This window comes from Emydura macquarii, unplaced genomic scaffold (assembly GCF_026122565.2).
Source record: "Emydura macquarii macquarii isolate MOO-44397 ecotype Brisbane River unplaced genomic scaffold, CSIRO-AGI_Emac_v2 contig_2422, whole genome shotgun sequence".
Classification (NCBI taxonomy): domain Eukaryota; kingdom Metazoa; phylum Chordata; order Testudines; family Chelidae; genus Emydura; species Emydura macquarii.
The window spans coordinates 25,924,134-25,940,028 of NW_027132559.1; the positions used below are offsets into that span (position 1 = coordinate 25,924,134).

Genomic DNA, 15,895 nt, shown 5'->3' on the forward strand with positions numbered 1-15,895 from the left:
TGTGCCTTTTTTAATGTATGCCTGGCTAGAATTAAAGTAGCTTTAATGATAATACTTTTTTATTTATTACAGTTAAGTACCTTTTTCTGTCTTATGCCTTGTCTACACTGGAGGTTTAGTTGCCATAGCTACGTTACAGAAAAGCAACCCCTTAACTGACATAGCTATGTACACAAATCTTTTAAGTATAGAATAGATGTTAGAAAGCGACTTTCTGAGGTTCTTTGTTATTGACTCATCCATGGAACTCAAAGCATTTCACAAACGCTGAGTAATTAAGGCCAAGAACACCTCCTAGGAAAGAATTTCTTAAACCTGATCGAGACTCTTAGAAGAAAAGGATTATATAAATGCAAAGCATTATTATAATACAGGTGAGTGAACTGAGGTGTAATGTCTTGACCCATGTCACAGTGGATCAAGAGCTGAAGCTGGACTAGAAAGTAAGAGTCCTGATCCTAGTCTCTAAATTCTACATGGTACGCCCTAAATAAATTTGGTGTTGCAGGGATGACAGATTAATAGCAAGGGCATGATTACAGTATGTCTCCTACTATTTGTTGTATTCTATATATTATAGACAAAATTGCTCAGTTTAACATTTTCCAAAAAAACCCCACATAAAACCTAATACAAAATAGGGGCACAAGGAGAATCTGTAGATTCCAAATACTGTACATTCTAATAAAGTGGAGACTACGTTAAACTAATGGTACTCTGAGAAAAACATTGCCAAGAATTTGCTATTTGAAGAGAGGAAATTACAATTTAACTTCCAATAATGTGGGCAAAGTTGTTAGATAATCACAGCTGTGGCTACACAGATTTTCAATGATACCAGGAGAATTATTTCAAATTGTGAGTGAAATAGAAAATGAAAGCTAAACTGAAAGTGAATGTTAAAACACTAAATACGTCCTATATATTTATTGCACATATCACCCTGAATAATAGCGAGGATGTAGGCAGCTCTTTGTTTTCATGTTTGATACAATCATTGTACTATTTAATAACAACTTTTTCTATTCCCATAGTTTTAATGATGTCACATCCGTTATTTCAGCACTGAATTTGGTCTCTTGAAACATCATAGTATTTCTAATAATGTATGTAAAATTGAAGAATTATATTCAGCCACAGAATTGTTACGGCTGCAACATATTTATCACTAAATAGAAGAGTGGTACAAATGCGTTTTCCCTGGGGTGATGGAGACTTAACAGAACACACACATATCATAGTTAATTATGCCCACCAGAGCTACATTTTAATAAGGATCTGATGTTGGCAATTCTTAGTCTTCAGCTGCTTTTGACGTCAGCATCAGTAAAAGCAGAGCACAATGTAAATTGCTTACTGAGGGGAAAAAATAGAAATGCCTTTGATTTACCTTTTACTGATTAGCAATTTCCTTGTATAATGCAATCAGTCCTTTCATTCTTTTCTTATAACAAAATTTTAGAAAAGCATGTTAGTGTCTGAAAGGTGACCTCCAACACTTAAACTGTGCAAGCCATTTCCTTCTATGATGGGGAAGTGAGACTTCCAGCGCTATTTGTTCTGTATATTTTGGGTGCAAATTGAAAAATTCAACAAATTGTGCTATCCTGCAATCATGTCATTGGATTCTAGCGGCTACCAGAATAAAATAGAAAACTAGCTAATCTCTGTGGGGATGATAGCTGGCATCTAGATATTGTTCTTAGATCGTAGGTGGCTTCTATAGCAGGAGAAGAGAGGGATTTTGGCTGCTGGAGCAGATCTGGAGTCTAAGGAAGAACAATCCTAGCCTGTGTCCTCCCAAGCCAGGATCCTCTTCTGCTCCAGCCTGTGCTTCCTATATGATGCATCCTCCCAGCTGCTGGAATTAGTGAGTGAGAGATAGATCACACTGAAAAATAAGATTGGTTCCATGAAGAACCAGCATAGAGCATTAGAGCAGCTCTGAACAGGAAGTGGGGATGATGGTTAAAAAATGGGCAGGGAGTGTAAAGAAATTGACCCATGTGTGTGTAGTAGGGGGTTCCTGGTGTTCATGGAAGGGAGTCAGAACTTTACGTGGGGAGAAAAGTGAGACCGCTTGCAGTACTAACAAGAAAACTAATCCTCCGCCTTCTAAGTAAGTGGAACCTGGGCCAGAAAGATCAGGTCCGGATTCCAACAAAGTTCAAAGAGGTTTAGATCCCACATACTAATGCAAATCCATCTTGTATGGAAATAAATCAAAGCTGAGAAGTTTGGATCTGAACTTCTCCAAAATTCAGAGAGTTAAAGGGATTTTGCAGTTGATGGTCCAGGTCAGGCCCATCTCTAGCTCTAAGGATTAAAACTGTGCCCGGGAGAGAGAACTGTGGGGGAGTGCTGCCTACCCATGCCAGAGATAGAGCGCAGGGCAGGGTCAACGGTGGAAAAAAACCAGGTGATAGTCCCAAGCTCCGCTCAGCACCAAAGCTCCGCCTACTAATATTCTGAGATAATAGGTAAAGGAGCAGATGCCAGCAAAACGGGCACCACATCAACACATACGGTATGTCTACACTGTGCCGAGGAGCATGCTTCCCAGCTCAGGCAGACAGACATGCGCTAGCTCTCCTGGAACTAGAGTGTTAAAAATAGCAGTGTAGCTGGGGGTAGCACAGGTGCCAACCTGGGCTAGCTGTCTAAGGAGAAACTGTCCCAGACCCATGGTCCTCCTTTGGGCAGCTAGCCTGAGCCACCTCCCGTGCTACCCCTGGTGGCACTGCTATGTTTAGTGCTATTTTATTTCTAGTTCAAGCAGAGCTAGCACATCTACCTGCTCAAGATGGGAAGCATGCTCTTGGTTGCAGTGTAAACGTGTCCATAGACAGAATAGATGGATTTCACCCATTAGAGGCAGGATAGAAAACTAAAATTGCCCGTCCCTCTGTGTGGACTCAGATTCCCTGTGCTGGGGTGAAAGCTCCTCTCCTTGGCTGCTAATGGAGCTGTGTTGATCTTGGCCCAGTCTCCCCTTCCTGATTACTGCTCCTAAGTGGCTGTGTCTCCTCTCTAGCTGCAGAGCCAGTACACTGCTGCTGAGGAGCCTGCAGGAAGGTGCTTCTCTTCTAGCACAGCAGCTCCTTGAACCAACTCCTGGTAGCTTGAGGGCTGGCAGATGCTGTCCTGTTGCCCCAGGCCTGCATGCGGAGAGAGAACTCTATTAGCTGTACCGCCTGCTCTCCTGCCTCTGTAGAGGCTGGGGGGCAATGGAGCGGGAGGGTGTTCCTGCTGATGGCAAATCAGATACCTGATCTGAGGCTTTCCTACCCCAGTCTCATGCAACAACACTTGAATTTTGGCCTCTGGCCTCTGATGGGCTAATGGCAGAACTGAGGCAGGGTGAGATGGTCGACATCTCAGAAAGCTGCTGGTACAGCAGATGGTGACATACAGGTCCAATCTGAGCCCCGAGAGGGCGCTACAGAGCTTTTCGTGACAAAGGGACAGTTGTGGCCACCATTTCCCTCCCTACATTAACATCCGAAGGCCTCGTTCTAGGGCTTGCTGGTGAAACCCTGGAACTGTCAGCTTGAAATCTGTGCAGATCCTACATGCTGGGCTGTAGCTCAGACCCTAGACTTCTCGTTTACAGCACATTCTTTCAGCTCAGTACCACTCCACACAAAGGCTTTTAAGGGAGCATCCTTTGGACTCCCCTAACATTACTGGTCTCTGATCCCCTGTTGTGAAGTGATTCAGGGCCCAACAGTCTAGCACAGGCAGTTCTCAATGTCTCTTTTAGCGTTTCTTAATCCCTGATAGCTGAAGATTTAAACAAACAAAAATTCCCAGCAACTCTAGATTCCCCAGCTTCAGTCTTTCGCTGTTACAACACTATGTGAAACAGAGCAATATTCAGCAGGGAAAGGCCAGTACAAATGCAAAAGCAGAGAGCATCCAAATGAATAGGATGCTCATCAATTATATTGATCCTACCGTCGGTGATCAGCATGAGTTCAATGTTCCCTTCAGCTCACAAATTTTGCAGTATACAGGACCCCATGCCACATTAGATCAATGTATTGAAACCACATAAACATATGTTTGCTAACCCATGTAATGGAGGTGGTTAAAAAAGGATCAAAACTGTTCAATATTTGAACCATGACAGCAACTGATGCATTTAAACACAGTCCTTGTCCATGCGAGAAAATCTGAATCTCATTTTTCCAGCAATGGTGTGAGCACTGGTGTATACAGGCCTTGGGGGAGGGAGGAGGGCTGGCATACTGAAAGAGAGTATACTGGGTCCTAAGTAGAGATGACCTTGCAGGTTTTCATGACCAGATGGTCTTGTCTACCTGAGTGCTTGCTTTCATAAGTGCAGCTGCTCTGTTGTTGAAAAGGGGAACAACATTATCTAATGCAGAGGCACCTAGTCATTGCTAGCGCAGTTCTCTAGCAAAGTTACCCTGAATAGTGCTAACAGGGATTTTTCTCATTAGAACTGTGTCATGTCACAAAACCGTGCTCTTGTCTACCCAGCCAAGCTGACACTAGCCTTTTTTTCCCTTATAAAGTTTTCCACACTTGCTGTCACCAGTGAAGCTGAACCAGTGTTAGCACAGTGTAGAAAAGTCTTCAGGCAGTTGCAGGTGTTTTAAATGCTGAGTTGTAGACCTGCTGTCAACAGGGTTAGACTTGACATGCCACTAGCAACCCTAGCAGCTGTCTGGAATATGATTAGTATTTATATGACAGTAACACCTAGAGGACGGACTGAGATCAAAGCCTCGTGCAAGCACATTGTAAAAGACAGACCCTAGCTACAGGAGCTTATAGGCTAAATGGACAGACAGAAGGTGGGAGCAATGAATTATTATCCTTATTCTATAGACTGGGAACTGAGAGATTAAGTGATTTACATAAAGTCACACAAGGAGACTGTGGCAGATCTGCAGAGTTGTCATCCTGTACTTTAACCACAAGACCTCACATTACCCCCTCATACATCACCTAGACCTCTGCATGCTTCAGTGCTTCCATCATTGCTCCGACCGATGGAGTTCAACCCAGTGGCACCAATGAAGGGAAATTTTGTGGAAGGAAATAATTTGCATATAACCATAAACTTCATTTTATAGTTGATACACTATTCCCCTCGGCAGCTCTGTAAAAAATCCCTGCCCAGAGGGAAACACTGTTCGACACCAACTAGCAATGATCTAGTTTAAACACAGTTGTGGTTAATACACTTCTAATAGTAGCATAGAAAAGACCTAACAGCAGCACAGAACTGTTTTAGGTTTTTTGGTTAAATCATCTCAGTCAGATGGTCAAATTCAGCCTTGGCATAAACAGGTGCAATTCCTGGGAAATTGCTGAGTCACACCAGTTATGTAATAATGGTAAAATTTCATAGAACGAGTAGCTTTCTTTCCATACTGAACATGGAACTTCATTAGAATAAAGAAAACGGTATTACTACTCAGTCGTTCTGCTTCACTGTAGGACATCTGCCGAGATCCTGTCCCAGCCCCTTGGCTCCATTACACATGTCCTCACAACACCAGTTTATACCAGAATTGATCTGGTTCAGAAAATCATCCGGGTGGAAGTAGATTATGAGACATCTGCCTATCTATTGAATAATGCTTGTAATGGTAGCAAAGGAATAAATTTTAAAAATATTGGTTAATAATTTCTTGGAGGAGGATATGCCCTTCGGGTTTTTTTTTTTTTTTTTTTTTTTTTTTTTTTTTTTTTTTTTTTTTTTTTTTTTTTTTTATATGCCATGAATCCCACATGGCTCTCTAGTCAAATCTGGAATTTGTGTGTGTGTGTGTGTTGGGGTGGAGGGAAAGAGGGCATCCATTTTTTTTTTAATCTCACTTTCCCTATAGTATCTTTTTGTAGCAGGGATTGATTTATTTAATTGAGAAGTAGCTTTGCATGGGATGATTTTGTAATCCCAGCTACTTATCTGCTGAAGGATCACTAAGCTTCTAATTATTTTAGAGGAAAAATGAAAGTAAATTGGCGAAACCCCAGCCAGCACATTTTTAATTTAGAGTTTATAGGACAGATGCAGTTATAGGACGGGGACAGAGTGTTTTTCTAAAGCAGGCATGCATGAGGATAGCAGGCGCATAAGGCTTGGGAACGGTAGTGCAAGAGCAACAGGGTCAAAATAGGTATCTGCTGATCCTGGGGCCTTCCAGCAACCTACAATGGAAACATAGCTTCAAGTGAGTGCAATTCACTGGCTGGTGTAAGATCAACATGTTGATAGCACAGGCGGGGCCAGCTCAGCTCTGCAGAACTCCAACTAGTACAGAAAGCTGCAGCACATTTTCTCAGTGACACAAACTTCTGTGAGCACATCACATCTGTCCTCCGTTGGCTACACTTGCTTCCCATTGAATTTCAAATCAAGTTTACCATCTCAGTCCTTAGCTTCAAAGTGCTCTACGGCCTGGGCTCAGGATATCTAAAAAAATCATCTTACGCTCTTGGACAAAGACTGTAATCGACAACTCTGTTCCTTTAGCACAACGGACCATCACAAACCTTACACGTTACCATGACACGTTGAAGACACGTTGCTTTGACCTTGCCTTCTCTACCAAACACACAGCTATAAAAAAAAAAATCCTATCCAAAAAAGAAGCTTCATTGCACACACACCTCCCCCTGGAGAGAGGCTGAGAGAACAAATGTGACAGAGGTCACATGTCTTACTGTGCGACTGGAAGGCACACAGGTACTGTGGTGATGAGCATGGTTAACGAACCAACACAGAATAGAAAGGGGAGTATGATGCGCTATGAGGTAACTGGGGAGGACTCGGGCTCTGATCTTGCTCCCACTGAAGTCAGAAATCCCACTGATTTTAGTGGCGTTGGGTTCACACCCTAAGAAAAAAGAGAGCCAACGTGTTTTGGGGAGGACTGTTGGGCTCAGAGTGAGACACGTCGTGTCAAATGGAACCTGTTACAGACTCCTGTAATGGAAGTCTTGCAGTGCACTGCTGCTTGGAAGTGTGATTATTAAAAGTGTGGTGTATTTTTCTAGGCTACTGGTGATTTCCATAATGTATTTGCTCACCTTAGACTCAAGCTTGCCTTAAAGACACAGCCCCACATTGAGAATGGCAGGGAGCTGCACTGCTCCAGAGAGAGCTCTGGGAAGTATTCAGCTTGGGGGATGCAGACTCTCTTTCAGGTATGTAAGGAGAGTACACCTGCTGCCACCATCCACAGTGCAAATTACCCCCACGCTGTGTGCCTCCTCAGTTCTGCTGACGGATAGAAGGCAGGGCCAGGGTCCCACCTCCTCTATGCTCTCTGATTCTGCAGCAGGAATGTTGACAACAATTTTGTCGATGATGTGAGAGAAAGAGGAGAAGCTAGCCCTACTCCTAAAGCTGGTTTGGCTCTTGATGTTTCTAGTTTCTAGTCACACACATAATTCTGAAACACACATACACACCAAACAGACTGTTGAGTAAAAACCCACCCTTTTTTATAGTCACCTTTCAGAGCAGAACTGCAGCTAGATATCGCAGAATGCTATAAGGCAAAGTGTATATTTGAAATATGCTTGTCTGATGCTGGAGGTAGGCTCCTCTCCCATGTGTAATGTTTGCTGAGATTGTGAAACTGGGCAGGTTATTATAGATCTAAATTACTAATGACATTTATAATCCTAAAATGGCTTATTGGGTCTTAGGATTTCAGTTGTCATCTTTCAATTTCAATTAAATTCAATTAAATTGAGTGAGTTATGATAATATATTTACCACCAGCAGCACATATGATCACTAACTATTTTATATCACTAGAGATTTAGAGTGGTCTTCTAGAGAAGGTAACACTAGTGCAATAATTTGCTATTATAAATGGACAAAGAGTGCCCTCTACTGTTTGGTAATAAAACAAGATATAGCTCATCCTTGGGTGCAATTCTGAGTGTTTATATACCCACATTTTTCCTTTCTAACCTCTGTGCAACAAGTCAGATGTGTTTCCTATGTGGGACCTTAAAGCTAGGTGCTTACACCTTTAAATAAAAGTAGCCTTCTTTTCAAAGGTACTGAGCACTCACAGCTCTCATTGATAATACATACTTTGGTTATAGGATTTGCCACATTAGACTGTCATTGATGTCTGGGGACCTGCCTTAATCAGTGTCCAATATATCTGATGCTGCAGAAGAAAATGAAAATCCTGGCTGTATAGCACCTACCACGCTGCGGGCATTGCTAGAGATAAATCAAACACAATTTCCATATATGGGTGCCTAGAGTGAGGCACGTAAATAGAACTGAGCACAGCTTTGCTGACCAATGTGGACAAAGATGTTTTTCTTTTTTTAAGGAACTTATAACAGATAATTTTTTTTAAACCCTCACTGGTCTGAGAAATGCTGTGGAATCGTGCTAGTGACCATTGTGCTTAAACACAATTGATAACATTGTTTCAGTCATACGGCCCTAATGCCCACCTACTCAGCAGTAATCACTGTGTCAGGAGAACTTGTTGTAATACCATAGTGCCCTGCCCAAGTTATAACACAGTTTATCTTGCACATGAGCCTAGGGTGACCAGATAGCAAGTGTGAAACGTCAGGACGGGGGAGGGGGGATAATAGGTTCCTATATAAGCCAGAGCCCCGAATATCAGGACTCTCCCTATAAAATCAAGACATCTGGTCACCCTATGTGAGCAAAAACTTTCTTTTACATGTGTTTTGGAATATATTGACAGAACCCTGTAAAGAGCAGAGCTGTAACATTGTTCAGTAACACAGTTAAAACATAGTTTGATTTTGATCCCATCTATATGAGTGAAACAAATCCTGTTTATAACACAATTAAGGCACTTATATTTTATAATATAATCTTCTGACATGGCAAAGACTGCTAAAGTCAGGAGTGGGTGGCAGGTTTCTGATTGTTCATAGTCTGTGTAAAACCCCACTAATTGGTCAATTGAAGTTGTAAAATATTTTTAATATTCCTTCTTTTAGTCTCATTTCTTGTAATCTCAGAAAAGTGAAGAAGACATCCTTTTTTCAAAACATACCGTTTCCTTTTCATAAAATGATCCTTTACACATGTTCCCCATAGTGTGTCCTGGACAGGGCTAGAAAGAGGAAATTGATAATAATTTGATCACAATGTTATTAATTTTCCTTAAAGATGAAATACTATGTTGATAAGCATGTGCCTCTTGGCTGCTCATACATTAGTTGAAGCATGTTTTGTATAACTTTGTAATGTCTCTGTATGAGCTGGTATGATGGGTCAAATCTCTGTGGGTGTAAATTGGCATAGCTCCAGTTTACACCAGCAGAGGATTAATTACTGGCTAATTAAATTGCCCCCTAAAAAGGAAGTGAGTGTTTGCCATTCTTTTACTGGGTATGATCTGTTGAATCAACAGGAACACAAAATAAACAAGAATATTTCAGCAGAAAAAACAACAGATTTCCACAAATAGTTATAATACTGTGTTTTGTATTTTTTACATGAAATGATACATCCAAATACAGCCAAGTTGCATTAATATAGATTTAAACAAACAAAGCTAATAAACGTCCAGAATTCACCCTCTCCACCCTCCCAACCCTTTAAAATTAGACTTAAATTCTGATTTAAATGTTGTGCAGTATTCCCTGGTTCTTAAGGTTCAGTTACCCAGCCATGCAACTTTGTTCAATAAATATTGACTATGAAGCTGAGACTGCTTTCACTCCTTTGGCTTTATTGAACTTCAAATTCACCATTAGCTACGTAGAAAAAAATACAAAAAGCAAGTTTAAAATTCCATTTTCAAACCCATTTAAAAGTACAAGTAAAAAACACAATTAGGCACAATTTAAAATCCACGTTGGCCCTGAGTCCATTTGCTTTATCATTGTACACTGTCATTAAAATGAACACTATAGGATAAATGTTCAAAGCATTGCTACGGGTTTGAAGCTGAATGGGCCCAGCTAACTTTATGAGGAGTTGTGTGACTATGTGATTCTTTGCGATTTTTGAGAGAGAAAGAGAGAGAGGGAGTCAGATTCTTACTCAGCTCCATCTTCCCAGGCTACTCAGTGCTGCTGAAAGAAAAGTGGTTCACCAAAGCATTGGCACAGCACATTCAAAGTTTGCTCAGAACCTGCATGAAGAGGCCCAGTCTTCTGCACATTGAGGAAAAACATATAACACATTTGACAATATGAGCAAATCTCTACACCTGCACAGAACTGAGGACTGATGATGAGTAGGGGAAATATGAGCCTGAGTTAATTTGCGGCTGGGATATACAGTGTGTGCTTACAGTCAGGTGAATGAAATGATGTGTGTTAAGGCATTTTTAAGAGCGTCAGTGATTCCTGCTGCCATTCAGGAGCACTAGCTCGCTTAAAGAACACTTGAGAACAGGGATAGCATGCAGCTGGTAGTATCTGAGGGCTCTATAGAAACAGCGTCTGTCACAGCCAACTGTGCTGGGCCTCATGATGATGTATGTTCACATCACATTCATTCAAGCCTATAGCGCCTTCTCTGCTCAGATTATATCCATTTATTGGACCATGTGGATCATTTTCATATTGGCACCCTCAGAATCCTCATCCACACTCTGCAGGACAGAGCTCCCACTCCTGATGCAGACTGCAGTGAAAGTTTGTATTAAGGACTCCTCCAGGATTCTGACACTGTAGGTAAATTAGTGCTCAATCCTGCTTCTGGGACTCTTTCCTCTCAGCTTCAGTGGGTCCTTGTTGGGCCAAATTCTGCTCTGTTATACTGGTGTAAAAAAGCAGAAATTGGCCCACTGATGTATTTTAACTTATAAATTGAAACCAAATCTAGTTTTTCTTTGAAAAAGGCATTTTAGAACCAAACCTATGGTATCACTCCACATAGTTACTGTGTAAAAAACCCAACCCACCACCAAGAAGTTATGTTACTACTTTATCATCTCATTTAACCTTTCCAATGCAAAGAAATGCTAATTTACTCAGAGGATTATATGAATGTTGGGGAATGGGTGACAACAGCTGCATCAATATTATTTTTCAAGCTCATGCTTAAAAATGCTAGAGAATAGTTATCTTCTGATTGCTGTTCTGTCTGTAGCAGAGGCCTTAACCGATAGATCAGTTTTTCCATTTGTTGGAATCCCAGGCCAGGAACCAGCCTGTGAATGTAGGAGGCTCGTGTCCTTGCTTCACAATAACAAGTGGAGTTCCTTTATCTCTTCCAGAAGGATCTGTCTCAATATAGCGTTTGGCTAAAGAGGTAATAGTAAACAATATAAAGTGTTAGTTCATTTACGTGGGATAAAGAATTAAAATCCTCAGCAAAATAAACCAGGCTGTTATTACACTGAATTGGCTTAATTACATCAAAACAATTAAATAGCTCTTGCTTTCTCTCAGCTGCCAGTGAAAGTTTCACAATTTTCATCTCAGATGTCCTTTTAAAAAACAAGGTACAAGCATAGTGGTCTTTACCCTGATCTTTTGGGTCCTACCATATCATAGCTCTTTAGCTCTAGAACTAGTGAAGGCCTCAGGTACTGCTGCTGGAATGTAGACGCTTCACTCATGGTTTTTCCAAGGAAGAGCCTTATGGCTGAATCCAAAGGTTTGCCTCAGTATCACTAAGTGATGCTAGTAAATGTCTGAAAACAAGCTAGGTAACTGTGGCTGCAGTAGGTAAGGGTGTGCCAGCATTTTTAGTGTAAACCTTGATATGATAGCTCAGCTGTGTTAATTCACATTGCAGCTGGCATGTTACGAGAGGGGGCATTTTAAAAAAAATAAATTTCTGACTGCTCAAGTAGTTTAGGGCACACAACGGATTTGCACCCAGGCAAACTCTGGAAGCAGAATTTAGTCCATTATGATTGAATTAGAGAAGGGCAACAATGAACAGACTTGGAAGCTTTATTTATTTATTTCTCTGGCTATACATGGTTTAGGGTCAAATTCTAGAGTCACTCCACATACAAAATTCCCAATTCAGGTTCTGTGCATGGAGTGGCTACAGACACTGATCCTTCATACCTTTTAATGATATTTTGCTGCCTAATAGCACCATGTTGATGAATTTCATTCTTGATAGAAAGTTACATTTGAGAAGAATACAGTTGAGTATTTGGTGACCATTGCATTGTTTAAAATGGCACACAAAGAAGGAATAATCTAATCATGAAATCTTCAGAATTAATTGCTACCCAAGCTCACTAACTCTTTTAAATACCATGCGTAGTATAATTAAAGTGTTGTCCATTTCACATCTTCTCTTTCATTCATTTAACCACCACTGAATCTATTTCATTCAGCATTTTGTCAAACACATTTCTTACCAGATTTCAGAGATTCATTTCGCTCAGTTTCATTAGCATCTTTACCAATCCAGACAAACAACTGTAAATAGAAGGTTAAAAAGTTTAGTTGTCATATTGTTGTGGGGAATGGCTCAGATTCTGATCTTATTTACACCAGTTTTTCAGGTTACAGATTTTCCTCTGCCTTGCACATTGTGTAGTCATGCAAAATGAGTGAAAAACATAACCAAACAAAACTCTGGGTAGCACTGTACACTTACTTTGCACAGATAGAAGGAATGGGGGAATCAGGCTCATTATTATAAACCCCAGCTTGTATAGATCACAAACCAGGGCAGTGTGTTCTGCATGTGTTACTAATAATCAGAGTTTTGCAGCGTATGGTAAAAAACTACGAGAAACAGCTTAGTGTTTATGTTTATTGGGCCAAATCCAGCCCCGGTTCTGCTATGCAGGCGATTTCTGACTCCCTATATACCGTGAAGCTGTGCTCCATAACAACTCTTCACAGCAGTGTGGATGGGGGTTAGGGTGCAGGTATGTTCTTCTGGAGGCTTCTGTGAGTTTGGAAAGGCTTTTGTGCAAAAAGAATTGCGAAGAGATTAAACTGACTTGAGTGATAAAGGCCAAAACATTGATGGGCTGGCATTGCGGTGGCTTATAGTCAAGCAGCTCCGTTAGCATTAATGGGAAATTCCACTATAATCTCGCATGGTGCTTTGAAAACGTCGTGGATGTGCATATTAGCATGTCAAATAGCTCAAGAGAAAACATAGTTCTATTTTCTTCCTCAGTTATAACTTCAAGAAAGCAGAATCCCTTCTAGCATCATAACATGTTATTTTTTCTATGTAACTATCTTTACCCCTCTACTCTTCCTCCAACGTTTTTGATAATTCCCTTACTGTCTTCTCGCTGGTTGTCCATCCATAAATTGTTGTTATGAGTAATCCTTTTTGTCAGCACATAAAGTATTGTAAAGTACATAGCTTACCTGCTCCCAAGTATCTAACAACATGACATCATCTTCAGCTAAATCATCCTGAGTGAATTCTCCTGGGACCTCCTCAATCTAAAACGAATAATAAAATTGGTATTGTAGAACCATTCAATGTTTTCCATCGTTCCTGAGCTTGGACAAAGATGAGACTTTTAAAAGGGATGTATCTAAAAACAGTCATGCATTTGCTTTTTGTCTTCTGCACAAGCAGGTTCAAAACTGATTTTGACCAATGAGTGAAATGCAGTAGACTAGTGGGAGCAAATCAGACATCTGGCTACTTTATAAAAACATCTTTCCATTCGGCACAATTGGGAGTCGTCTATGCTCAGGAGAGGCACAGATTTCAAATAGTAACAGTGAGTGTTGCAAATCAGGACTGAGATGCACAGGCAGACAGAGGCAGGGAAATCTGCTTTGTGCCTACCTACACTAAATGCCTGGACTGGGCCAAGCTTTCAGCTTGTATGTTCTTGGGCGTTAAAACTCACCAGGTACCACAACACTGAATAAGTGAAGGAAGATAATAGCTCTGATGTGCAGACCAGGGGCTCAGTCCTGAAGTGGCGGAACTCCCACTGACTTAAAAAATGGGACCTTTTGCTTGACTAAGGAATTCAGGGCTGGGCCCCAATAGAATCACAGGCTAACTTCTTCAGCTGACTTGCAGGCAAGTAGGAAAGCAGTTCCATTTTGGTTTGGATCAAGCAGGATAGGTAATAGTTCAGCTAGGGGTCAGGCTGCCTTTGTATGATGCGATTGAAGGGCTTGCCTGTGTTTGGCCCGGGGGCAGTGCTGAAGGAAGGAAGGAAGGGGCCAAAGGTCCAAAGAACCTACTTCTCTCACTCCCCTTTCTTATGAGTGCGTGCAGGAGCTGGGAATAATCAGCTCCTTGTGCTGTCTTGAGTGCAAAGACTCGGGAAGGTGAGCACTAACAGTGAGGCCAGGCCATTTAACAGAAAATGGTAACTTTGGCTGTAGGGTTTGTTTGTTTTTTTAAATCATTTTATAAACCTTCACAGACAATTCTATTCCTCTGTGGAATTCCATGGGAGACTCTGAAAGGCTGCAGGAAGGACACACTTCTCTATTACATTTTATAAGACCTTGGTCCTTTTCAGAGAACCTTATTGGTTTCATCTCTTTTAAGTTGGATGGGACTTTTCCACAAGGGCATGAGCAGGGAGAAGCTCCACTGCCTCCATGCTAGTCACCAGGGTTTGCCCAGGAGAGAGTGCATCCTTGCCAAGTGTGGTGCAGTGCCTGTGCTCTCAGCTCCGTGAATCAGTGTGCCTCAGTCACACAAACCGGCTTTGGAAATGCCTGCCGGGGAAGCATGCTTCCTCACCTCCCTCAATACTGAGCTGCACCTTAAAGGCACAATTATAGCTTCTAGGGAAAACCTCCAGCTGCCACCGGCATTATGGGTTAACAAGGGTTCAGGGAACTTCTCTTTCCCCACCACCACTAACACACACTTGAAGGACCCAGGCACACTATAGATCTAGCACTTTCTTGAACAACTTTCTGTGCGCTGAGCTAGCATATCTGGCAATTCTCCGGCGCTCCATGAAAACATGGCGAGGGGAGTTTGGTCAAGGAGGCCTTTTACCTGTCAGTGCACCTTCTAGTTTCAGGTAGCAGACACTGGTAGGAGTAGAGGCTACTTCCTTCAGAAGCAGGGCTCTCCCCAGAACTTCCTAAAGCATTCATGCCTGTGTCTGCCCTATGTCTTCAGAGCATCACTCATCCCCTCTAGCTTTCCGTCTGCTGCTGCCACCACCACCACTGCAGAGAGCAGCAGGATAGGCTGTGATTTTTAATTCTTAAATACACCTACTAATGAGCAAGTCTAGTGTTGACACATTCATCTTTTCCATCAGACATTTTTTTTCTCCCACCACACTGATCTGCATATAATGAAATGAGAAGAAAATAGTCTTGAACTTTTATTGCCCTTCAGCAGTCACCGGTTTGTAACCCTACAAGGTTAACACAGACATGCTGCACCATTTTTATTTTGTGCTGTTTAGTAAGTATTGGGACAGTAGACTAGTAATTCACAAAGGTACCATACTGTGTCAATGGAGGCCTCAGGAAGTGTTTCATTTAGTGTCTATTGCTCCCCAATGTGTCAGAGTATAGAATTAACAGAGGAGAAAGTATCCATCATATACTTACAATAAACCTGCCAGTCTTATTGGAACAGCCATAGAGACGAGGAGGGTGGTCTTCAGACTCAGTTAGCAGCTGTGCTGAAGTCTGGTATTTTTTCTTACCACCAAGGGCTCTCCAGAATTCCTCTGGAATATACATTATATAAACTATTTGGCAAAGGGTTTTATGTTTTTCTTCTTTAACTTGATGGATATTGTTTCAAAAGTCCCCAAACAATACACCCTTTGCCCTGTCCATAATGCATGTGTTTTTCTTTATTAGTACAGTTCTTCCCATTGTTTATAAAAGTCCATGCAGATATTCATGTGCTTACACCCAATCACACCTTTCTCTCTCTCTGTTTGTTTTAGTCACTCACTATACGGAAAGGGCCAAATTCTGTTGCACTCACTGCAACTCAATT

At 41.5% G+C, this 15,895-nt stretch overlaps 1 protein-coding gene across 1 annotated transcript in view; it reads right to left on the bottom strand.

The window, feature by feature from the left end:
* Window positions 1-9,464: 9,464 nt before the first annotated feature.
* Window positions 9,465-15,895, bottom strand: part of SCIN (scinderin) — a 72,263-nt gene continuing 65,832 nt past the window's right edge. Inside the window, exons 13-16 of the mRNA XM_067562125.1 lie at window positions 15,496-15,617; window positions 13,309-13,386; window positions 12,333-12,393; window positions 9,465-11,252 (exon numbers count right to left, since the gene is read on the bottom strand). Coding sequence (XP_067418226.1) covers window positions 11,119-11,252; window positions 12,333-12,393; window positions 13,309-13,386; window positions 15,496-15,617 — 395 coding nt within the window. The 3' untranslated portion in view covers window positions 9,465-11,118. The remainder of the gene's footprint in view (window positions 11,253-12,332; window positions 12,394-13,308; window positions 13,387-15,495; window positions 15,618-15,895) is intronic.